Here is a 24,041-nt window from a genome sequence, read left to right as displayed (position 1 = left end):
CCAATTTTAAAGACTTAATAATTCACCATTATTTTCAAGTTTGCAGATACGTAGTTCTGTATGAAACTGACTTAACAGGCTCTTCCTTTCAAAGAGGAAGCTTTGGGGGGAGGGAGAATAAAAGATAACAGGCAATTCTGGTTTAATTATACAGTTAAAACCAAAAAATAAATAACTTGCAAAGCAGCAGCAGTCCCTGCTCCACTGTAAGAATGACCAGTAAATACAAGCTGTAAAGACAACTTGCAGAATAAAGTGCAGGGTACTTCAAAGGCAGTTGGAGTCAGCGATCTTTGGGAGTCCCTTCCAACTGAACAATTCGATTCTGAAGTTCTCTTGTAGAAATCTTGTAGCACTTATAAACCAGAGAAAAATACTGAAACGATCAGACTGAACATTTGAAATTAATATTAGCATATTTAATAATGGCTTTTTAAAAAATACCAGCACTTTCTCAGCCCTGAATAATAAAACATCCTCTTATATAAACTACTACATTTTTCCAAGGCACAATTATCAGAGGCCATTTACCATTTTGTTATAGTGGACTTCTGCGAGTAATTTTCCCCTTAAATATCGGAAAATCTTACCACTGTCCTGCTTTGAACGTAAAATCTTTATTTGCAATAGCCAGACGGAGTCTTTTGACTGTCTCCGATTCATTGGTGATTCCACACACTTTGGCCTGTGAAATTACCTACCAAAAGGAAAGTAAGTCACTGCGTTATGTAAACAGCATCTTCAGGGAAAGTACTTAAGGATCTGTAGGGGAGATATCTATCACTTCCCATTACCCGCAATATTTAATTACCTAAAGCACCAACATTTTTTCACTGCGGTAGGGAACCAAGAAGACAGTGGCCTACAGAGTGAACAGAGAAACGGTTTCCTACTTACAGACCACCACGTCTGTCACTTTTGTCAGGCTTCATCTAAGACTGTGTATCAACTTGTTTTACTTCAGCTAAAGAGAAGCAGCTGCCAACTACCACTTTTCAGATTCTCTTGACACCTGCACAAAGCAAACACTCCCCTATCTTTCCAGCAACGAAATAAAAAGATCTCTGATGTGAAGACTGACAAAGGAAACTTGCAAAATTATCAGCTGCTATTGAAGTCACTGGCAGAATTTGGGATCTGCATCTAGTTTTACCGAAGTAATTGAATGCCTTGCATTACTGCATTTACACACCTACCCATTTGACCACGTGTGTCACCTGCACACACAGGGAAACTGAGACACAAGCGTTCATTACTGGTCTATGTAGGAGTTTTTATTTTGCAACAAGATGGGGGGGGATGCAAAAGTCACAGCTATTTATCTGATACCACTTCTAAGGAGTTAGAAACCAACCAAACAAACCCAACAACAAAAACCAAATACAAATGATGAAAAATAGTACTTTTCTAAATGAAAGGCAAATCTAGCAACAGAATCACATGGGGAGGACTGCCCCACATAACTTTAGACTCTTTGATGTCCGTAAATACAACACAGATTATCATCCCTTCCCTGTCCCTCCTCTTTGGGTATTTTGACTTATAATTATCAAATTTTTACCTCTAAAACAAAAGTTGTACCCTACATAGTTTCTAAACAGGCCAATATGCATAACTCTATTAGAAAAAGCTAAAGCCACATTATTAAATACTAGTAACGCCACCACAACTTTATCATTTCTTATTTGTGTAAGACTAAATAGCAGAGGAAAAGGAAAAGGAGGAAAAGGAAAAGGAGGAAAAGGAAAAGGAGGAAAAGGAGGAAAAGGAAAAGGAGGAAAAAGAGAAAAAGGAAAAGAAACTATGCTAATTTAAAACACATGGCAGGAAATTAATTTCTTTGTAAAGCAACATCTGAACACATCCGCTGTCCCACAAAACAGCAGGACATTTGCCAATTTAAAATAAAGTAGCATACGTTTCTTTTCCACATTAACAGATAGCATTAAATGGGAAAAGTGATCATTCTACATTAACAAGCCAAAATGTCAAATACATGACTTAAATGGCTGTTTTAACGGAGGAACTGTAAGTGCAGGAAATGGACTTTGTTTGGATCTTCTTTCTTCCCTTCTTTACTCTTGTGTACACTCCCTAATTTGTTCTTTGGTCAATACATCTGACAGGGCACTGGAAACATACTTCATAATCAGGATGAAGTTATTACAAAAATGAAATTTGCCAGGGTGACCAAGGATGTTCAGCCAGTATTTCGGCCCATCGCAAGTGTATCCGATCAGCCCTGAGCAAGGCTGCAGTAAGAGAGGAAGACCCTAGACTTTGCCGTTGTATTTCAAGAAAGTGTCAGGCACTTTTTCTTGCCCTTGCCCTTCACATTACCACACTTCAGCAGGTGATAGTGTGGCATGTACGCTAATGCAACGCAGACCTATAATTCTTTCATCTTTCTAAAGGATTGCGATGGCCAAATAAGGCAATACAGGCTGCAAGAAGCAAACTGCTGATTACACGGAATTTCAAACCAAGTGGAGGATTTAAAATAAACTTATTTTAAAGTGGTCAAAAGAAAAGTAACCAAATATAAATCAAGCATTTTTTAAAGAAGAAACAACATAATCCTTTAACATGCTGAGAATTTGTGTTAGCAGAACTGAGCCCTGCTCTTCCACCCTAGCCATACAGCTTCCTTCTTGCCCTCAGACCTTACACAGTTCTCCGCACCACTGCAGAGCTCCCAGCTCCTGAGTATCCACTTATTCCACTTATTTTCCAGCTACCCAGCTTTTGCTTTCACCACAAAAAGTAAGCAAGGCAAGCAATCAGAAATATACAAGATAAAAACGTGGTTGTAAAACTGCAATCCGTCTTTCCATGTCTGAAGCAAACAAGAACATGCATCCATCTACACCTGTCTACACAGTCACTCCATCCGTGTGCTGAGTTAATTCAGCATAAATCGGACCCACTAGAGCAGCTGTATGTGGATGGGACGGGATTTTTCCCACTTTACTTTCAAAAAGTACTCTCATTCTCTGGAAGAGCCTAAGAAAAATTCAGAATTGTTTCACTAGAGAAACATTTTTGAGAACTGCAGTCATATTCTCAAAATATTTAAAATTTCAGAACACCTACTTAGCTAATTGCAGAAAGGAAATACCCGAGGAAAGGAAGGAAATACAAGACTATGTTCCCCTCTGAACATTAGGAAAAAACGTGCAAAACTGTATCCAGAATAAGCATTTCTGGACTGCGATGGAGAACAATGCCCAATCTTCCTTGAACCTGTGAATTTAAGCACATACAAACCAAGATCTGTTTTACAACAAACAACTCTCCCTCCAAGACACCTACACCTCTATCCTTCTTCTCATGGTATAAAATTACACTTTCCACATTTTTTGTTAATCTCAAATTTGGATCACAGTTGTGGAAATCCATAAAAATCTGAGACACAGATGTATAAATGGTGGACAGGGGTGTGCTTTCATTACCTATCATAGTCCATACTTGATTAGAATTCAATTAAATTTCTTGTCTAACATGAAGTAAACAATTGTGTATTGACAATTTTTTCTTCCTCCTTACATTTCATCCATTCACCACAAAATCCACCTGTTTTACAACAGTATCAAATATGAAAAATGAGGGGAAAAAAAGTGAAATGTACTCTAGTAGAAGAGAAAAGGAATCCTGAGAATCAAAACCAATTATCCAGTTTCTTCACACGAGACAAAAAAAGTTACTAACATCCCAAAGAACAGAACACTAACCTCCTGGCGAAAATTGCTTGCTGTTCTCTCTAGATGATCCATTTTCCTTTTTGATTTTAATGTGCTGTAACAAAAAGCAAACAAATTGTCATTTTGACAACTGTGCTACTGTCCCTCACTGATAGGAATTTCTGTTAGTACAATGATTTGCCTGTGTAATCCAGCCTACACTTCAGATGACGTAAGTCTAAGCAAGAATTAAATGGAAAAACATAATCAGGAGCTAGCTAAGTATTTACAGGTCTGTAATAACTTGTCAGACTTATTTTGAAGTGTTATCGTGACGTTCTCCTTAAAAAAAAAAAAAAGCGTTTGTAGATGGATAACCTACCCATTCACTGTGCAGTAACAAAAAGCAGAGTGCCTCAACACCGTCAGCGCAGAATGAGCAGGACAAATTCTGCCAGCACCTCTCAGGAACTGAGGAATCGTCACACCCATGTAAATAGTGGCATGAGCCATGATGGCCGGGCTGTCTTCAGAATCTCCAGCTCCTGAAAAATCCATATAAATATTTATTAAGTAAAATACCCGCTGTTTGGCACTGCTCATTCTCACCCTTTACTTCCATGAAACCAGGAAGGCCAAAGCTCAGCTGGAGCTAAAATTAGCAACAGACGTACAAGGCAGCAAGAAGGAATTTTAGAAATATGAAAGTATAATAAAGAAGTGAAACTATGCATCCACGAATAGAACAGAAAGACAGCCTAGTCGCAAATGATGCATAAAATGATGAAGTCCCCCTGTTTTCACCTCTGTCCTCACACGCAGAGCCTGCCGCCAGACCTCTCCCTGTACCACGAGTGTTTGGGAAGGAGGACAGGTAAAAGCGGGGCAGCGACAGTTTTAGGGACTGCTTAAAGAAGCTGGATGTACCCAAATGCACAAAGCCCGACAGGATACAAGGGCACTATGAGACACAGTAGCCATGCTTGTGAGGCCCCTGTCTACCATCTGTGAGAGGCCACAGTTATCAGGGCAAGTCCTCACCTGACTAGAAAGACAGGCGCGCAGCCATCTTTAAGAAGCAAGAAGCAGTGTCCGTGTCCAGTCAGTACCACCCGTGTCACCGGAAAAATGCTCAGGGCCTGCCCTTTTGGAACCTGCGTGAAAGCCGGGAAAGCAATCAGGGCGGTTCAACGGGGATTTACCGAGGGCAAACCGTGTTTGACAACGCTGGCCGTCTCCTTGCGATGACGCGTGTGGTCGTGCAATAAGGGACGGCAGTGGACGCAACGTGCTTTGACTTCCCTGGGGTTTCTGACACCGCCTCCCACACCACAGGCATTAGGAAGCTGAGGCCAGACAAAGGGGCTGCTGGAGCGGCTGAAAAGTGGCTGGGCGCAGACGGGAAGGCTTGGTGGCCACTTGATGTTTGTCACCTTCATTGAGAGCTTGGCTGACGGTGACGGAACGTACCGCCGGCAAACCTGTGGGTGTGGGGGGTATTAAGTCACAGGGCCGGCCGGCCTGCTGAACGGGACGGCGTCCCTTCCAGGGGACGCTGAGAAACTGCAGGACTGGACGACAGAAACACAATGAACTGAAGCGTGAAGGCCTGCACCTGGGGCCGGCCTAATCCCGCGCTGGCACCGGCCCTGCTCCAAGCAGGACTTTGACCAGATGACACCCAGCAGTCCCTCCTGGCCAGCGTATCTGTCATTCCAAGTGCTCACACAGTATTTGTGTTTGAAAAAAAGATTGGACAAACACTGAATATGTATTACCTTTTCCCAGACAGAATTTATTTTCTAATAGACATTTATAAACATTAAATAAAACCATTTATGGGTTAAAAACACGTACATGCCCCCTATTTTCTGGAACGGTTAAGGGGCTGATGTAGAAATACATATGTCAACGCAGCAAATCATACACCCTACAAAATACTTACACCTCTAAACAGTTAAACGGGTAGAAGAGACTTCCACGCACTCCTGTGGAGACACAGGGTGCATTTCAGAACTGTGTACCAAAATGGAGCTTTGACAGAGAAATATGAGCTGACGCACAATTTTCAAAACATCAGAAATATCCTTCACTCATCAAGTGTAGGAAAAGGTTCACAGTGAGCCAAAAGATATTTCTCATTGCTTGTAAATCTGCCTTTGTTTTTCCTAAAATGGATTAACATAATTCTCTACCATATTATCCTCACCTCGCAAGTTATCATACTGGTTCTATGAAGCTGTCCCTTGCTTCTTTTACTTCAATTTAAATCCCCTTTTCCCGCATTCTTTTAAAGCATATAATTTATTTTCAAACTGTTTGTTTTTCCCTTTGAATCCTTTTAAATGGCAATGATCCAGCTTGTTTAACTAATCAGGCCTATACGCTGGGCTTTCACAAGCAGCTGCACTGGCTGGTCACTCGGTAATTTGTCCTGTTTGTAATCTTGTACAAATGGGAGGCAGAGCTTTCGTAAATGAGGCTGCTCAGAAACGGAATACATTTACTGTAACTGCTTAAAATGCCCACTTCAAGCGTAAGAAATACTTCCTGTCCGTAATTTGTGATAGCCTTTTAGCATTTAATTACACAGCAGCTTGTGACTTTTCAAAGTGGAATTGTTAAAAACTCTTCCACCACCAGCAGGCAAAATTGCGGTAAAAAGTTTTTGCCACAGCACATACTGAGTACTTTACTGAACAAAATACTTCCGTACCGTCTACGTGCAAATGTGGAAAAGGTATTGGTAACATGTACTACCATTCTTTAAGTAGTCTATTGAGACAACGTACACATCTTATGAAGAAATCACACCCCTCACTCGAGATCAGCACGTTCAGTTTGTAAACCCTGCTCAGAAAGCACCGAGTTACTCAAATTCACGAGATCAGCTTATGATCTAGAGTTGTTCAGATACTGCAGCTTGCTCACATTCATCTGCATCTCCCGTTTTAGGCTTCCACCTGCTTTTTGATTCCTGTTTTCGAGCTTTTCACTCTATCACATCAATTAATTAAAAGTGAAGTTTGAAAGAGGACATTTTTATGTAAGCAGTTTATTCCAATACCTGTGACTGTAACTAAATCATCACACCAAGAAGTCCAATGTTTTGCTTTGGAGGCCAAGGACTGAGAATGAAGGTTAAATCATTTTTTTCTTCTTTAAAGCATCTTGCACCCTTCAAAACCTCTTCTGGGATTGCTACCAACCATGGCGACACCTGCTGGCCAAACAAGTGGCCTAACTTTAAAATCCAGTAGAAAGACTCTCAGCTGCTTAATTTACGCACTTGGCTTAACTTAATCATTGTGCTGCTAGCGTTGGCAGGCCATTAAAGCTAGCCTCATTTTGAGAGCTGCTCATTCAGGATATAAATATGTGCAGTTCTACGCATAAAAAAAAAAAATGATAATAAATAAATAAAAGAGTGAGACTGCCCTAAATCACTGACTCTTGAGCTCTCCCAGTGCGGACCCCACTGGACCTGGATGATACCATCATCAATCACCTCCCAACGCTGCAAACCCCAATAAAATCGGTTTGTAGTTTTCGCTCCGCAGCTAACGAACTCCAGAACCTCTCACGACGAGTCCTGGCTGTGCCCTGTGCCCCGCTCCGAGCCCTGCCCTCACAGACCGGGACCAGCCCGTCCCCCGGCTGTGACCCCCGCACCCTTCCCGGCTCTGTCCGTGCCCTGAGAGAAGACTCAGGACGAGCCCGCAGCCCCGCGGGGAGCCTCCCCTCAGACCCCTTGACCGTTAAAGACCGTTACCGGCCGTTACCTGCCCAACGGCCGCGCGCGCGCGCGCGCCCCCCCCCAACAGCCGCCCCCCGCCCGCCCGCGCCGCAGCCCTGCCCTACCCGGCACCGCGTCACGTGACGGGAGGGGAGGGAGAGAAGGGAGGGGGGCAGGCGGGCTCTGCGCATGCGCCGTCGCTCCCCTTCCGCCCGGTCGCGTCCCGCCCGTTCCGGCCCGGCGCCATCATGGCGGTGTTCCACGACGAGGTGGAGATCGAGGATTTTGAGTACGACGCGGAGAGCGGCACGTACAGCTACCCCTGCCCCTGCGGGGACCGCTTCCTCATCACACGGGTAACGGGGGCTGAGGGGGGCCCTTGGGGCTGAGGGGGAGGGGGTGGCCCCCCCGTGAGGTGAGGTGAGGGGGGGGGTCCCCCCCGCTGTCAGGTGAGGGGGAGTCCTTGGGTGAGGGGAGGCCGCTGACTGAGCGTTTCTTGGGTCTGTTTCAGGAGGACCTGGAGAACGGCGAGGATGTGGCCACCTGCCCCAGCTGCTCCCTCATCCTGCGTGTCATCTACGACCAGGTGGGTGCGGGAGGGCAGCCTGCGCCTCCACGCGTCGTCCGGTGCTACCTCAGTCAAGTGGGGTTGGGGTTTGCTGCGGGCTTTTAAAAGACCCCGGTAAGCGTGGGGTGAGGCTGGCAGGGAGCCAGCTGAAGCGTCCCTTCCGTTGTGACTCCGTCTCCTGCCTCATTTTCTTTTCTGGTGCCCGCCTGCTGCTGTGTCTGAGCTTTACATCATGCCTGCTGTGGGTGAACATGGGGTGAAACGCGGGCAAAACAGTCTCAGAGATGTTAAGATGTCTGTGACTCCAGCAGCACGGTCTTCTAATCTACTTTTCATAAGTAGTAGGCATGCTACAGCTTTCATCTTTTGGGAGACAATTTCATGCCGCTTATATCTAGACCAGAAAGCAAAATGGTGATCTGATGTCTTTTGTGGGAGAGGAGATCCAAAAATAATGAAATCCAACTAAAACTCTGCTTTCTGTCTCTAGGAACAGTTCATGCGTGATGAAGTCATTGCAGAACCTGTGACAAACAAGGAACTGATTAAGTGCTGACGAATGCATCATGAACTGTTGCTGCTTTAGGATAAAAAATTATGGGAGTGACAACTTTGGGAAGAGATGTGGTGCTCTGCCTGGAAGTTCTTGCTGCTGTGAGAAATGAGTGCAATAAGTGGCTGTCGTAATGACACAAATAAGAATTTTGTGGGACATGAACGGTTTTATTCTAAAATGTTACACATTTTAAGAAATTAATAGTTGGGTTACATATTCTGGAAGACTTGGAATATGATCCTGATTGACTTCAAATCAATATTCAGAAGTGTGCAGAGTTGTCCTACAGCGACAGTACAGTTGGATATGGTAGAGAGCAGTGAGCATATATGAGGGCAAAATGGCACAGACAGACAAAATGTTGGGAGACAAAACGTGAAGGTGTGTGGGGCATCGTGCCATATAGAATTACTGTGTTGGTGCAGCTCGGTGTCACCTAGTGGACGCTCATGCTTCCAGCCTGTGCTGAGTTTTGGAAGAGCAGGAGGCCCAGAACCACTGCTGCTGGTAAATTGTTTTCGCTACTGCAAGCGCAAAGAAGGCGCAGTACGTGGATTGAAGCAGATTTGTTTGATAAATTGCAGTTGCTTAGAAACAGCTTTGGTAGCTGTATTAACTGGAAATCTGAAATAACAATACACTTTTGTTCCGTGAAATGAAACAGGAGGAGTCCAAGTCTTCTACCCCTCAAAGCTGGTAATGTGGAAATGGACTTGAACTCAAAAACAGATGTTAATATACCCATATTTTCTCAGTGATTTGACTGTTGCAGCAAATATGAAATAGGCTGCAGTTCTCTGTCTCATTTATAGTAGTGCACTTCCTGAATTTTTTGGTCTCGCTTTGCCAAGGTTCTGTCACTTCCTGGATAAGAGATGCCCACAGTTCGCTTGATTTATTAATAAAAAGGAATCTTAAGATAGAAAAGAATTGGAAGAATATACTTTGAAGTACCTTGATTCCAAGATTACTACTTGTATTACAGGCCACTGCGTATAAGTATTTATTGAAAATAACGATCATTCATATGTTTTGTTGGATTTGACATCGTGAATTTTGGGGGAAAAGATTTGTGCAGCGTTTATATAATTACTTCACTCCAGGCACTAGAGATAAACAAGTCTTACTAATATCTTTCTTTTAATTATTTTTGTTCTTACAACGTTCTGTGAATGTTGGAAATGAACATTCTAGTTATTTAAAAACAAACAAACCCTACGCCCTTCAGCTAGAAGTTTTGAAGGCACCGTGCACAACCCGAAGTGTTTTTATGCCGAAACCAGCAGGTGGCACTCGTGTCACTTACATACCTGTGCTTCAGAAAATGCTGTGGTAACTGGTTAGCTATTTCTTAGCAAATATTTATTTTGACTGTTATTTAAATAAAGATTCTTGAAATTGCACCGGTGGTTATAATGAGCTGTTGCTTATTCTGTCTGTGCTCCAGCCAGAATGGTTTCTGAAGGTGTTGAGTTGCTGCTGCTGCGGTGCTTGTGATACTGAAATCTCCTCAGGTTAGCTAAAAAAAGTGGTTAAGTTGTCAGTCTAGCAATAGATGCTGCAAAGGAAATCTACAGGAACCCCATTTAAGTTCCTGTTATACTGCATAAATATCAGTTGTTTGTTTTATTTCCCTCAAGTCTTATAAATAAAACCATGTAGGGTAGGTTTAAAAAGGAACCCCAGGGAATGTATACTCGGAAGCAATTATCTTGAACCAAAGTGATTCATGTGGGATATCTGAATGTGCAAGCATTTTACAGAATTAATTTGACCAGATTTCAGGGGGGGTTGTTCTTTTTTTAATAAAGGTAAGGCATTGTCATGAAGATACGTTTTTTTTGAAACTTAAGTGGAAAATTATTTATATTCCATATGGTTGAATTCCTACATGGTTGTAAAAAAAAAAAAAGTGTTTATCAGCTGCATCTTGTTTGGATTGCATTTATTTATTAATGCCAGTTATGTATGCACTATGGTTATGTTAGTTAGTACGTATCAATGCTTCAGTCAGCTATTCATTTGGTTTCCTTTTTTCCTTTTCCAGAGCTTTTTAGTAGGATAACAAAAGCACAATATCGTGTCTGACTTTGTCAGAAAAGGATGCATTCACATTTGCCTGCAGAAATTGCTTTCAACTTGGTTTCATTGCAATGCCTTACAGAACTTGAGAGAACGGTTGCTGTCCTGGGGGAGGAGGGAGGGGAGAGACAAAGCAGCAAGGATGGATGAGCTCTCTCCCCACTTTGTTGCCTTTTGGGAGTCTGAGAAAGATGTTTAGAAAGTGTTGAGCTGTTTCATTGCTTTCCAGCCCTCTCTGCAGAACAGAAGGGAGTTCTTTAGCGACGGAGCGGAGCCTTGATAAAAGCTCAGTGATGGTAACAAGGTGCCCATTTTTGTGTTTCCTTACTGGTAAGAAGCTTTTGACTCCAGTGATAGCAGACAGCTTTTTAAGAATTCTCCCATGCTGTGTAAGTCCGAAGCACCAGGCAGGGCGATCTGAGTAACCCATCGGCAATGTTCCTTTCTTGGAATTCAGTCACAAGACTTCCTCATACCACCGTGGGCTCTTGCCCAGTGTGTAGGCCCCTCATCCATCCCTTGCGTGCTGCATGTTCTTGGAAACCAATGGCTCACTTGTCTTCTCAAAAGACAGCTGTGTGGGACACAAAGAAGTCTTTGGCTTCCTGGTTGTGTCCGACGAGTAGATCGGTTATGTAATTGATTAGGTCCTTGACTCTGCACGGAGGAGTCTCGTACTTGATAAAGAACAGTATTGTGTGAGCGTTGATGTAGACACTACTGGAGTAAGTCGTGCTTACTGGGGGTTAGAGGGGGTGGAAAAACTTGTGATCAGTTTCAGATGGCCAAGCTCTGAAGTCGCTAATGCCGTTAGCGCTGTTACACACCGCTAAACTCCCATGTAATATTGAAAACAAGCAGTACACTGTTGCCACAATTTTAAAGGAAGAAATGGGAAATAATTTGCTCTTTGTTAAGCTGAAAAGGCTCTGCTCCTCCAGACAGTCAGGTTCTTGTTTGCATTTCAAAGAAACTAGCTGAGAAGGTCATGTACTGCTAACTCATTGTGCCTGTGTATCAGGCATACATGATTAGTTCTGAATAGCTGCTCTGGCAGGCTGTGACAAAGACCCTGGACCTCTAAGAGCTGAGGTCTGGAGGTCGCCAATTACAGCTCTTGCACTTGCTCCCTGTGCCTGTGTGGCAGGGAAGTCGTCGTGACCTGAAGGGCTGTCAGGCAAATACCTTGTCATTCCTTCCTTCCCTCATAATTTTTAATTTTGCTTCTCAGCACCACCGAAAAAACTCATCTCCTTTGCAGAACATCCTGTGAATAAAGATTGTAGATTGTGTAGACCAGCTGGTCCGTCTACCAAGAGGCAGATTCTGGTTAGTTTCAAATAAACCTTCAACATATAAGTTAAAGTGAGCTGACAGCTGTGTGTTGTCACTGAGAAAAGTAGTTTCCCCATATCCCATTTCCATCCCTCCTGCATTTCGGTTTAACATTCAGATCAACCTTGACTACAGGGAGAGGTATTTGTTTCGCTGAAAACTTAGCGAAGTGTTTTCATCAGGGTACTTAAAGTAGTAACAAATGTTGGCCGTGAGTTTCTTGTGGATTCCTTTCTCTGTACGTTTAGTTAGGATGTAGCTTTGATTCTGCTTCATGGTAACTTAAAATGCTAATTTCTTCATGTCTCTCTGTGGTAGCCATGGCACAGAGGAGACAGGGAGGATCCGGAGGACCCTGTGTAACCCTGGGGATGCTGAAACTGATCAAAGCTTTTGAGTGACGGCGGCAGCAGCTGAAAGAAGCTGTGCCAAGCTGGAAAACAGCTTTCAGTGTCACCTGCTGTCAGGGAGGAAATGGGTCAAAAGGGACTAAGGAAGAGGGTAAATGTTTAAGACCTGTCATCACTCCTTCCTATCCCTTTACAGCCCCATTTCGGGCTGTTTGCGTATCAGGTCAGCTCTTCACAAATCTTGGCAGCTCACCCGCCTGGCGTAGGCTTCTCACCACGTCATGGAAAGTCGTTGCTGTGCCATGAACCCTGACACTGAGCACTCAGAGCAAAGAGTGGATGGCTCTGGAGGCACGAGGTGGTGTGCAGAGGCCAGCTGCCCCATCCAGCAGTGCCGTCATGCAGCCGGCAGGCAGTGACTGTAGCTACTGTAAGGATTCGCTCTGGAAAAAAACAAAAATACAAAGAAAAACCCTGAACAGCAAATGTGTATCATCTGCTTTAGGTTATGTGCCGTGCCATGGAAATCTAGCTCTTACACCAGGTAAAGCAGAAAGTAGAGTTCTTTTGAGCTGTACCTGTGGGTTTTTTCCTGAGCCAAAAGCTTGATTGTGCTGTCCACCAGTATACTGAGGGAGGCCTGGCCCTCTGAACTCTCCTTGTTTCTTGTTTTCCATCCTCATTCTTGGCTTTCTTTTACTTTCCTTACTATAGAGAGGGAAGAAGCTCTGCTAGTGTAAGATGATGTAAGGGAATGATTCAGAATGTACGTGGTAGTGGTGTTGGCAGCTGTGCAATTGAGAAGTAAAATTTTGGGACCCTCAAAGTCTCATAAAGACTTGTCAGGGGGTCACTGACTTGTCAAGGTCATTGTTGTGAAACATGTCTGAACAGCAGCTAGACTGATCTATGAGTGTGATAATCTTCTGTCTGCTTTCTTCCTTCTAGTGGAAAAGTAATCCAATGTGGATTCACAGGGCACCAATTTATTCATGAGTATTTGCCCTATATACGTTGTTAACTAAGCATCTTCTCTGTGCTTTCAGTTGTGGGGCGATTCATACAGTGTAACTTGCAGTCTTCTCTGACTCAATTCCATGACACTTTTTCAGTTAGGTCATTGACGTTGCTGAAACCAAGCTTTACAGGGGCCCGACTCACAGATTTCTAAATTGTAAGTTAGGCTTAAAATCGTGGTTTTAAAAATGTATTTTAAACTAATTCTCAATTATTGGAGCTTTTAGGGATCGTGTTTTCATTTTGCTACTGTGATTTCCCTTTTTGTTGTTGTGTGGTGATGATTTTTTAATTCGAAGTCAAAGTGAAGGTTCTTGCCCTGCTGTTTGAGTGCAGAAGCTGTTCCTTTCGGGAAGGCTCCAGCTATCACGCGTCTCAGGGTGAAATCAACAGGAGCTGGCAACGTGCTATCCCGTAAGTCATTCCTGTGGTGCCCTCTTCAGGCTCTTTCTGTTCCCTTGGCAAATGATTTTGCTTTGGCCTCACAAATGCTGGACAAGTTGGTAAACAACTGTTGACATGTGCCTTGTTTGAAGTAAAAGTTATGCCAGCCCAGTAGCTGTCTAAATAGCTGCAGTGTTTCTGAGCTTGATGTAGTCCTACGGTGTTTAGTCCTACATCTGTAGGACTAGTGTGTAGTCTTAACAGTATTTACACACAATGCAAGTTTGCTGATGTAATCTTAGAGAGTGTGAAATAGTTGTTATTTCTAGGAAAATAAAATACATTTATCAGGGAGGATTTTTTTTTTTTTTAAGTACGTTGAAATAGTTACTGCCTAACTGTTCTCATTTCTTCAGATCTCTGAGCATGGGCCTGTTGCTGGGTCTGTCTGGGGAAATTCTGTACCCGTGCAAAGCCGATGCAATCATCTTATGGCACTTACTGTATCTCTCAGACAGTGGTGAGCTCCAACAGTACACTGCGGCAAAAGTTTATCATTTTGTATCACTCCATAACAGATTAGAACTGATATTGTGGCTTGTGGCAGATTTTAAGATTAAAGTTTGATTTAATTAAATATAGAGGGGAAAAAAAGTAGATAAAATATGAGCCCTACGTTATCCTTTTTTTTTTTTCACATAATGATGGAATACTCTTGGCTTTGCTTTTGTATCATGCAGAGGCTTCTGTAACCGCCAGTGCATTGCGCTGGTGTTATCACACTGGTGGATTCTGGTGTACATCCCGTAGCCTGGTAAAGAGGATCAGACTTGGAATTTAAATGTAAAATCAGTCTGGAGGCAGAGATACAGACAAACCACCCGTCGGAGTGCCATTTCAGAGCCAACGAAGAAAACTTGTGTCCCAGGGGGTGAGATGAAGTGTGGTATCAGCAGAAGTGGCTGTCCCAGATCAGAGCATGGGGCTGCCTAGCCTGGTGTCCAGCCGCAGCACTGCCCTCCAGCTGAGGAAGAGCCTAAAAAAGAGCAGGGCAAGCATTTGGGGATGCTTCCCCACAACACTACCACGCAGTTCGTAAGTTATGGGCTTCTTGAGACTGATGCACTAGGGGCACAGTCTCATAAATAAGTATATATTTCCATAAGCTTAGCTAATCACTTGCTGAATTTGGGTCACAATCTATAACCCAGGGCATCCCATGAAAAGGAGTTACACGGTGTTAGTACACTGTTAGGAGGGCTGTCTCCTTTTGTTTGTTTTGAACCCGTTGCTTGCTGGTTCATTTGAAGACCCTTTTTGGATAGGAAGGGACCTTTCTGTGCCCTATTCTCTCTATCCTGTTGATGACTGTTCAGGAATTTTTATCATCTCCCTTCAGTCACTTCTTCTCTGAGCCTGTAACGTCCTTGTCTGCTCAGCCGCTCTCCACACAGGAGCTGTTCCATGCCTTTGATTGTACCTTGCTGCCCTTCTCTGAACCTTGTCCAGCTCTCCCAAGTCATTTTTGAGAGGAGGGGAGGTAGGTGCATCGTGCATACATTGGCATAATGGTACTTGGTCTCTGCTCTGTTCTCCATTTTACAAAATACTTCACATTTGATAGGCTTTTTTGGACACTTGCCAAGCACTGGGCTGATGTCGTCTTAGAACTGCTGTTTAATTAAGGCCTTTTAGAATCTCAGCTCCGAGTAGCTATGACCTTCTCCTACATAACCTTGTTGGTGGCTCAGGCAGGTTTTAGAAGAAAGCCAGGTGATCTGGGTCAGGTACCATCAGCTCAGACGGCCTTCCTGCTCCAGCTGGGGTGCCCTTCTGCTGCAGTCTCCTCACGGCAGCTGATGAAGGGGTGCAAGCTCCATGCATTCTGGTAGGACTGTTTCAGGCTGGTTAATGCTCCTCTCCTCCAACATTTAGCTGACTTTTATTTGTTTAATTTTGTAATTTGTTTACTTCCTTTCCATGTGCTTTTTAATTAAACATATTGCATTTCTTACACGGCTTCGTCTCTTTCTTCAAAGCCACATCTGTGTGCCTTTTGTACTTCCCAGTCTTTGCTGCAGTGACTTTCCTGATGGGTATCTGAACTTTGCAGGCAATAAAGCCCTTGACTGGAGCTGATGGTGTGTTTTAGGGTGAGATATCTTTTAAAGTTGAATACACTGTATTTACTTTAATCAAAGGAATGTGGATACTGCCCAAGATGTACATTTAAAACAGTGTCCTTTTTGAAAGGGTGAATAATTTTTTCCATTTGAAGGTACTCTTACCTTGTGACTTTATTTTTTAATGCTGGCCTGGAAAAAAAAAAAGTCTTATCATGAATAAATAACAAATGTCGGATGTCATGGAGTGAATAATTCTTGCTTTCCTTTTGAAGAAGGGGTTAATTGTAACTCAGTCTGTCTCGTCTGGCAGAACTACTCAAGATAAAGCTCTTTCTTGGAAGAATACCCTTAGGAAGTTAGTGACCTAGAATGAGCTTAGCATAGGATTGCCTTTTAGCCTGAACTGTGATATTCGCTGCTGCGATCTCTATACACAGATAGTTTTTGACAGGCTTTGCACACAGCCCGGGGTCAGAGCCTGCAGGCTTTCCTTGGGCGAGTAAAAGCTGCGGAAGGGGGAGCTCAGTCCGTTCGCTGTTGAGACAACCAGCAAAATTCCCAAACCCTGGGGTGGGGCACAGGGGGGCACTTAGAGGCAAGTGCAGGCCCTTGTTACGGGGCGGTGAAAAGGGCATGGGAAGCAGCAGAGCATCTCCCTGCCAGAGATGGTTCCTGAAGTTCAAGCACCGCTGTTAACTGGCACCAAGGCAGTGTTTTCGATGTCCTCTGACATAAGGCACAAGGAGAGCAGGTGGTGGCACACCAAGCTGGCACCCTGCGTCGGGCATCACAGTGTGTCCGTGGCCCTGCTCCTACGCCTCCGCCGCAAACTGCCTGGCCATGCAGGGATGAGACGGTGTTGTGGAGGAAAGGGTGAGCAGGAAGGTGGCTGGTACGTAAGTCAGTAACACGTGGACTCTGTACACACACGGAGGGTGCGTGGCAGTGGGACAGCGTGTGGGGATGTGCCCCTATATCAGGGCCCCCCTCCTCCTGCTTGCACGAGGAAGGATTTTCTCCCCACCCCAGCTGCGTGTTCCAGGCGCTGATCTCAGAACTTGTTCCCTGCTCAGCAGCAAATAACCTCGAGGTTTGGGCTGCGTGGCTATCCCTGGGGCATAGAACAAACAGGGGTGATGTACAGAAGATGTGCAGTGAGAGAATTTAATCTAATCCCTATAAAACAATCTGATCCTTGCAATTTTTTTCCCCCTCCTTATAGTTTTTTATGACTCTGGGATTTTCCAAACTGAAGGCGAATTCAAATAAATCAGCAACCGGAGAGAACGTCAACCAACCCCAGTCAAACTTCAGTGTTTCAGACTAGTAGACCCCTTCTCGAGATACTCCGCATAGCAGGATTTGATTGTGCTTTCTCGGCCAGAGAATTTCTGTCAGTACCTCTGCCAAATGACAGCTCTGAGGAAGGGAGGATTTGATAGCGTTCCAGGTTCAGCCAGCCTCTCCATTCAGAGACAGCGATTGCTGGTCCCACACAGATTGCAGCAAGGCCACCCAGACGTCGAGTTTCCATTGAGGAAGGCCAAGTTCCCCACACTCTTTTTATTTTTGCAACTGTAGCAGGGCCGTGTCCTTGGTTTCTTTCCATGCCAAATAAAGCGTCTGCACATTTTGTCTAGTTCGTTTTTGTACAGTTAAGGCGTTTGTCCCGGGAACACCTGCAAAAATAGAGTTCTGAAGAGACAGATCCATCGCTGACAGGTTAATCAACCTGAGGAGCAAGAAATTATCGTATTAGATCTGTAAACACAATTGCAGGTTGCCTTGCAAGGGCAGCTTGTGGAGATGAAAGCGGCTGGGGATATCGTGAGCTGTAGGCACACAGACAGCTCATGTAAAATGCGTTCTGAAGAATGCTCTGGGGCGGATCCTGCCATTCAGCACAGCGGAGTAAAGCTAGAGTAACCCGGGCTGCTTCGGTGATGTTACTCCAGCTCTACTCCACTGTACAGAAGAGCAGAATTTAAATGAATTACCCATGAATGGAGAATAAAGGGCATGTACGGTAAATAATACATTTCTGGGTTTTCTGCCCTTCACGGCTGTCTTTCATAAACATTTCAGGCTGCAGCTGATTTCTGCTTCGCTGGGTCAGCCAGAAGCTCAGGCTGGGCAAGTGCGTTTCAGCGTCAGTTGTGTTTGAGGCTCTTAGGGCTTGGGGTGAGGCAGAAGCACAGAAAACTGATTTCTAAGAGGGAGACTGTCCTGACCGGTGCCCTGTTTGAAGTACCACAGGGCACTTTCTGTGACCGTGCATGGTCAGGCGTGGTGTCTCTTTTATTTATCTCTTGCTGAACTGAGAAATAGGGAAGAGAGAGGGGAAGGAGTATTAAAGTCATAAAAATTAGGCCTGTGCAAAAGTGTCAACTGAGACGTTTCAGCATTTAGGAAGCGAATAATTTAATTCTGAAGAAGTCAATTTAAAATATTCCAGTAGTTCTCACCCGGCGCGGTCCCTCCGTGCAGGCTGGCACTTGACATCAATCTGTGAGGAGTTTGGGTTCCTCCAAAGCTTCATTTTTTGGAGGACTTTGAGTGATGAGGCTGGTTTCTCTTTTTTGTACATCACTGCTGAACTCTTTGTGTTACTCTGTGTCATTCAGCAGCTATTACAGTCCTGTCGAGACGTGAGGTACCTGATTAGAATCAGCCTCCGTCGCGATAACTCACTCCATTAGGTCGGGATTTTGGCCCCACCGCTGGATGCCCTCGAACCCACCCCTGCTGTGTCCCACGCTCGGTGCAGCACCACCCGAGGAGCAAAATGCCTTCCTCAGGTTTGCAAGAGCTCCGTCCGTGCCTGCAGGCACAGTGAGCGCGAAGGAACCCTCTTCAGAAAATCTGAAACTAAGCAGTTTTAATACTCTCTTTTCTTAATGAGCTGACTGCCATATTTTAAACTGTCAAGTGTGTTTCATCTACGTGACATTCTGCTTACTTTTGCTCCTCCTCGCAATGTCCAGGTCTCTACCACGCAGGCTCTTCCCGGCATTTTCCCCCAGGTGCAGCACGTTGTAAGTCACTGCTTGTGGCTGCCAAGAGATGACAAGTCCAAGGGTGTCCGTAGCTCGCAGCACCGTTATCTTGCTGGTGGAAATTCCATCGCTTTTCCTTTGTAGTGAGTTCAGCGGAAAGCAACCAGAAGGCTAAGAGGCATGAGCCTCTCCCCTAAGGCAGGGAGGAAACCTTGATTGCAGATTTTTGCATATTTCCGAAAGGTCCGGTCATTTCCCGGGGTACAGACAGCTCTTGGTCTCGGTGGAACAAACGGCCGCCTGCGCATTGTCACAGTCTCAGAAATAACCTCCTCCGTCCTGCCGCTTCTGCTGTAAATTCCTCCCCCGTGTTCTCCATTAGGTTTGTCTCTCTACTGCCAAAAAAGAAGGATGTGGCTCTCCTGTGTTCCTGCTGCATGTGGACTTTGTCCACGTCGAGGGTTTTATTCCTTTCACTATTTGTTTTTCAGGTGTGTTTAAAACGTTTTTAATAGCGTAACTGCACTGACGAGACCTAGTATAGGAGCAGGTGTAAACAGCTCTTTCCCCTTGTGCAGCTTAATATTTTCTTCGGTTCAGAGAGGGAAATTGGTGGCCTGGCAGAACTGGAGCGATCAGACGAGGTACTGCACTTTGCGTTGCCACTGGTCAAAATGAGGGTTATCTGCAGGGGAGGAGTTTCACTGTCTGCACTACATTTTCAGTGTTAACCGTGCCAAGGGTATTCCTGCTGAGAAACAGAAAATTTAAAGCTGCCATCTACAGACTCGCCTTGAAAACCCATATTGAAATATCAATACTGGAGGATAGCTGTTTGCTAAAAAGGTTACTGACAGGCAGTAATGATCACCGATAGCTGTAAGTGTATTTTATGCCTTCAATGTTTTCCTGGCAGACTTTAGTCTTTCATTGAGTTACGCAGTAGCAGCTCTGGATTTGGACGACTTGTACTCAGAAGAATAGTAGGATGCTTTCTGGGGTGGCAGAGGGAAGAAAGGATAGCTTTTCTGAAATCAGTGTACAGTAACTTTCCTCAGTTGCCAAGAAAGCATCACTCCACAAACAGAGAACTGCGTTTCAATTTATTCTTTTGCAGTATTCTGTATGAGAAAGGAGAAGACAAAATAACTTTTCCTGGAGAAAACCCAGAATGTTAATTAAGGAAATGGCATTTGGACATCCATTCCTGACTGGCTGGAGCTCATAGCCATACTGGTATGTCGTGTCTCGTCCTCTTATGAAGAGCTTTCCAAGATGATTTTCTCTACAAACACTTTTTTTTTTTCTTTTTCTGCCACTAGAGGTCCTAAAAACAATAAGGAAAGGGGGCACAACACACGTGCGTTTGACACTGGAGCGTTCTCACAAAGTGGACCTGAGAGCCGGGTCTGTGAGACCTCCCGTGGGTCTGTGCCCGTGTCGGCTGCTGGCGTGGGCTAGGGAGTGGGAGGTAGGCTCTTCTCACGCTCCAGCAATGCTCTGCCAATTTGTCATGCCACCCATGTGCATCCCGTAGCGCCGTGTGCCTGACGACAGCAGGGAGGGCTGAGCTGCGGAGGCAGGCCCCGAGGCTGCTCAGATGGACCCGGTAAGGGAAACGGTAGGGAAATGCAGGAGGGAATCAACTGCCAAGGTATTAAACAGCTGGGCAGCTGCCACCAGCTGAAACAGCTTCGAGGACTTGGTTCTGGGTCCTTAATCCCCAGCCGCCTACTTCGTCCTCTCCCCTCCAGAGCTTGCTTTTGCAAACAGAGAGACACAAATCGCTCCAGGTGCCAGGGAGAATGACAGAGAAAGAAAATGGCCTGAACACATGAAAACGTACAGAAAAGCTTTTTCCTGCCAGGCATTGCGGTAGGGGCCTGGATTTGCAACATAAACCTCGGGCTGCTGCTGTTGTCGTGGCCATGCTGGATTGTTCTGCTGCGCTGCGGGGCTGTAAAAAGAAATGGATGGATGTACTTGGAAACTGAAATTGAACTCAGCTTTTCTCATTTTCAACTTCTCTGTCTTCTTTCTCCCTCATAAGAAATGAATATTGATTTTCCTCGTTCTGCTGAGTCTGCAGTCTTTGCTAGCACGTAGTTGCTATAAACACTTTCGCTAGAGCTGGCTACGAAAATGCCAGCAAACCAATTTCTATCAAAATTTGCCAGCTTGTTGAAAGCAAGACATCTCGGAGGCAGATGCTCTTTCTTGTGCCGGGACGACGAGGAGGCAGAGCCTGGCGCCTTGCCATGGGCAGCCCAGCTCCGCCACCTCTCTCACCATGCCCCTGGGGAGAGCCCCGGCCCTGCTTCAGAGAGTAAAGGGAACGTCGGTTCTTGTTCCACGCTGAGACCAAGCTGAACCCAGGAACCTTGGAAGTTCTGCAGAAAGGAATTCCCGTCCTCTGCCAAGCCTCAGCGTCATGTTACGACTTCTAATGTTGAATGCAAATGTACAAAATACTATATTTTTCAGAAACAGCTGTAATTTTCTTGTAATTGGCAAGTTATGGTCTCCCTGTACTTGTTTTGCGTACCGAGTTATTTTCCAGTGTCGAGGCCTATTTTGTTTCAGCCTCCCCTCTCACCGCCGATTTAAGAGTTGTTCCTGGCACCAGGGGATCTTTACAGCGCGGTGCTGGCCGCACGCGTGAGGCTGTTCCGCTAGCAGGAACCGGAGCCGAAACAGCTCGCTGTTTACGTGAAACTAAAAGTTATTTCCTTAACATCAGCACCAGTCTCTGTTCTTGAGGTTGCCTGCGTGCCTATCTACAGAGACACCACGGGCTGACCGTGGCTTGCTCCACTAGGAAAGTAATGTTTCCTTTGCTTCTGCAGGGAAAGGAATCAACGCACGCGCATCAAGGCACGGCCTGTGGGCTGGCTGTGGCAGCGTGGGATCAACTGACCTGCAGAGGCTCCACCAGCGTCGCTGGCGCAGTCAGATAAGCAGTCAGTAAGATTCGTTGACTGATCTGTAAGTTAAAACATCTCTTGGCACCGCCGATGACAAGTTTTCCACGGGTATGACATGTATGCAGATTAGGTAAGCAGACAAAAAGCCCGTGTTTCAGCTAGACAGCTTGGCCAGTGAAAATTTTTATGTAAGGCTTATTTTTAATCGACGTGATGAGTTTTATGCATCTGCCCACTCGAAATATTCTGATTATGAAACCGTCTCTTTGTTCGCTGCTTGGCTTTTGATTTCTAAGCAGGCAAAGCAAGCAATGTGTGCTAATGAAAAGGACACAAAAAGAGAAAGATGTTAATGCGACGTACTGCATTAAACATTTCGGTTTGCCCACGGCTTTTCGACCACTTTTGGTTTGTTTAGTAATCCCAAACCATATGTATGTAGAGTGATTGACAAGATACATTGTGTTTGAAGCAGCTTCCCAATGGACTGTACTCAGATATAAATATCTGACGTTCAGAATCTACAGAGATGAGCTCCTGATACATCAAAATACCATTTGATTTTCTTTCATATCTGCTCTGAAATTTTTCATGCAAATGTCAAATTAAAATGATGAAAAAGAGACTCTAAAAAAAACCAGTGGTTTTAACTTAATAGGATATTAACTTAAGAACTTAAGAAAAAATACTGCGAAAAACATAAAACCATAGAATCATAGAAAAACCAAAGGATGTAATCCTTTGAAAATCATTTGTGCCTATAACAACATAAAGGACATTATTAGATTAATTCTTATCTGTCTGTAAGACTGAGAGAGTAATAAATAAATGGCAAAGAATGGAGATTTGTTAGCAATCTTCTGAATAATTATACAAAATAGGCTATAGTGTTTAATGAATATTTTAAAAAATGGATGGTTTTCATCATCTTCTGAATTTGTAACACAAACTACCTTCAGTGTAAATAAACATGATGGTATTATCAAAGGTCACGGACTTTACCAAAGGTCATAGTGCAGCTACTTAGAAACTGAATGATGTATTCAGCCTTTAGGTTGGTCTGTGTATAAATTAGGGTCAAGCTGAAAAAGAGAACCTCGCTAACAATCCTGACGCCTGTATCTGTCCTCTGTCATCAAAATTCTGTTGTGTCTGATGCACAATAACCCCCAGCTGGGCAGCTGTTTTACAAAATCCACCATTTGCAGCTAGAAAGACAGCAAAAATGTTGTGCCTGCCATCCATAGCGGTGTAGCCAGATTGCTTTTGCAGAGCGCCCTTCCAAGCCACCTGGTGGAGAAACGCCCCTGAGCTGGAGGCATTAGCCAATATCATATCACAGTAAAGAATAAAAATACAGCATTTCACTGTGCACTGGTATACTTTATTGAGGGCAGAACTGGTGCAGTTTGCACAGCTTAAAAACGTGAGCCAAGAAGTTACCAATATTTGCAAAACACTCCTTTCTGACTCTCTTGTGTAAGACTCTCCAGTATGTTTATAATCTGAATCAAACTGCTGGAGATAAAATGAGATATGAGGTGCAAAGGCAGAGACTGAAAGCTCTCACTCGCATGTCACCATCCAGATGTCATGAGAAGAAATCTAGGCTGCTGCTGTTGCCTTGGTTGCCTCAGCATAGCCCCATTCCATACAGGGGAAATCTGTACTCATGGCTGTTGCATTTTAGTAAGCAGACAGTGTTACAGCTCAGCGGGGTCTCTAAGGGAGGACCTGCAGGCACTTGCACATGGACTGGGAGATGCCCTGAACATTGCTGTACTGCAGGATTTAGCCAAAAGCTTGCTCTAACCATCCCCTTGTTCAAACTTCGGGTTAATCCACAGATTAAATGCTGCCGTTCTCTTTCTCTGTCTTAGTGATGTCCTTACCCAACAAGCCCCAGACTGCTGCCACTACTGACTGCATCATTGGGTCTAGGTTTAAAATAAGTTGAATAATACTTGAGGCCTTCATGTTCTTCCATTTCCAGTTAGCTGGAAGAGGAATTAACCAGGCTATTTAGGAAGCGCTGTTAACCGTGAGGTGACCTGGTCTTTAATCTGACCTTGTAACTCGTCTCCATGGGTGGGTTTGGCTCCAAGCCTCCATTATGCCTGGGTTGCCAAATTCAAAGGAACAGGTGGAGTTGGACTATAAGGTGTTTATTCGTGTTATGCTGGAATTCCTTTGCTCTTGCCTGAGGCTCTACTTGCGATGTCGTCAGAGTTAACAATGCTATTCCATTCTTGCCTGAAACATTTTGTTCTTACATTTCTCTCCTGTC

The 24,041-nt window shown here is 44.5% G+C and overlaps 2 protein-coding genes across 7 annotated transcripts in view; one reads left to right on the top strand and one right to left on the bottom strand.

Annotated features, from left to right (window-relative positions):
* The window catches only part of OXNAD1 (oxidoreductase NAD binding domain containing 1), a 17,407-nt gene extending 9,780 nt beyond the window's left edge, over positions 1-7,627 (bottom strand). The window contains exons 1-5 of one of the 4 annotated variants that reach the window (XM_048070350.2): positions 7,542-7,627; positions 4,722-4,834; positions 4,063-4,225; positions 3,732-3,795; positions 591-697 (exon numbers count right to left, since the gene is read on the bottom strand). In XM_048070350.2, the coding sequence (XP_047926307.1) occupies positions 591-697; positions 3,732-3,795; positions 4,063-4,193 (302 nt within the window). In that variant the 5' untranslated portion in view covers positions 4,194-4,225; positions 4,722-4,834; positions 7,542-7,627. Of the gene's footprint in view, positions 1-590; positions 698-3,731; positions 3,796-4,062; positions 4,226-4,721; positions 7,457-7,541 lie in introns of those variants that run through there. The other 3 variants (XM_048070348.2, XM_048070349.2, XM_048070352.2) reach the window with 3 other exon arrangements.
* On the top strand, positions 7,580-24,041 carry DPH3 (diphthamide biosynthesis 3). 3 transcript variants are annotated; one of them, XM_048070353.2, is made up of 3 exons: positions 7,580-7,772; positions 7,928-8,002; positions 21,677-24,041. In XM_048070353.2, exons 1-3 carry the CDS (start codon positions 7,665-7,667, stop codon positions 21,785-21,787), a joined length of 294 nt encoding a protein of 97 aa, XP_047926310.1. In that variant the 5' UTR covers positions 7,580-7,664; the 3' UTR covers positions 21,788-24,041. The 3 variants fall into 3 exon arrangements, with proteins under 3 accessions (XP_047926310.1, XP_066847972.1, XP_047926312.1); XM_066991871.1 differs by lacking the exon at positions 21,677-24,041 and adding an exon at positions 17,057-21,662; XM_048070355.2 differs by lacking the exon at positions 21,677-24,041 and adding an exon at positions 8,475-9,943 and having other exon boundaries at positions 7,600-7,772.

This window comes from Anser cygnoides, chromosome 2, assembly GCF_040182565.1.
Source record: "Anser cygnoides isolate HZ-2024a breed goose chromosome 2, Taihu_goose_T2T_genome, whole genome shotgun sequence".
In the NCBI taxonomy this organism is placed as follows: domain Eukaryota; kingdom Metazoa; phylum Chordata; class Aves; order Anseriformes; family Anatidae; genus Anser; species Anser cygnoides.
Note: the sequence above shows the minus strand (reverse complement) of the source record. Positions and strands in the feature narration are given on the sequence as shown.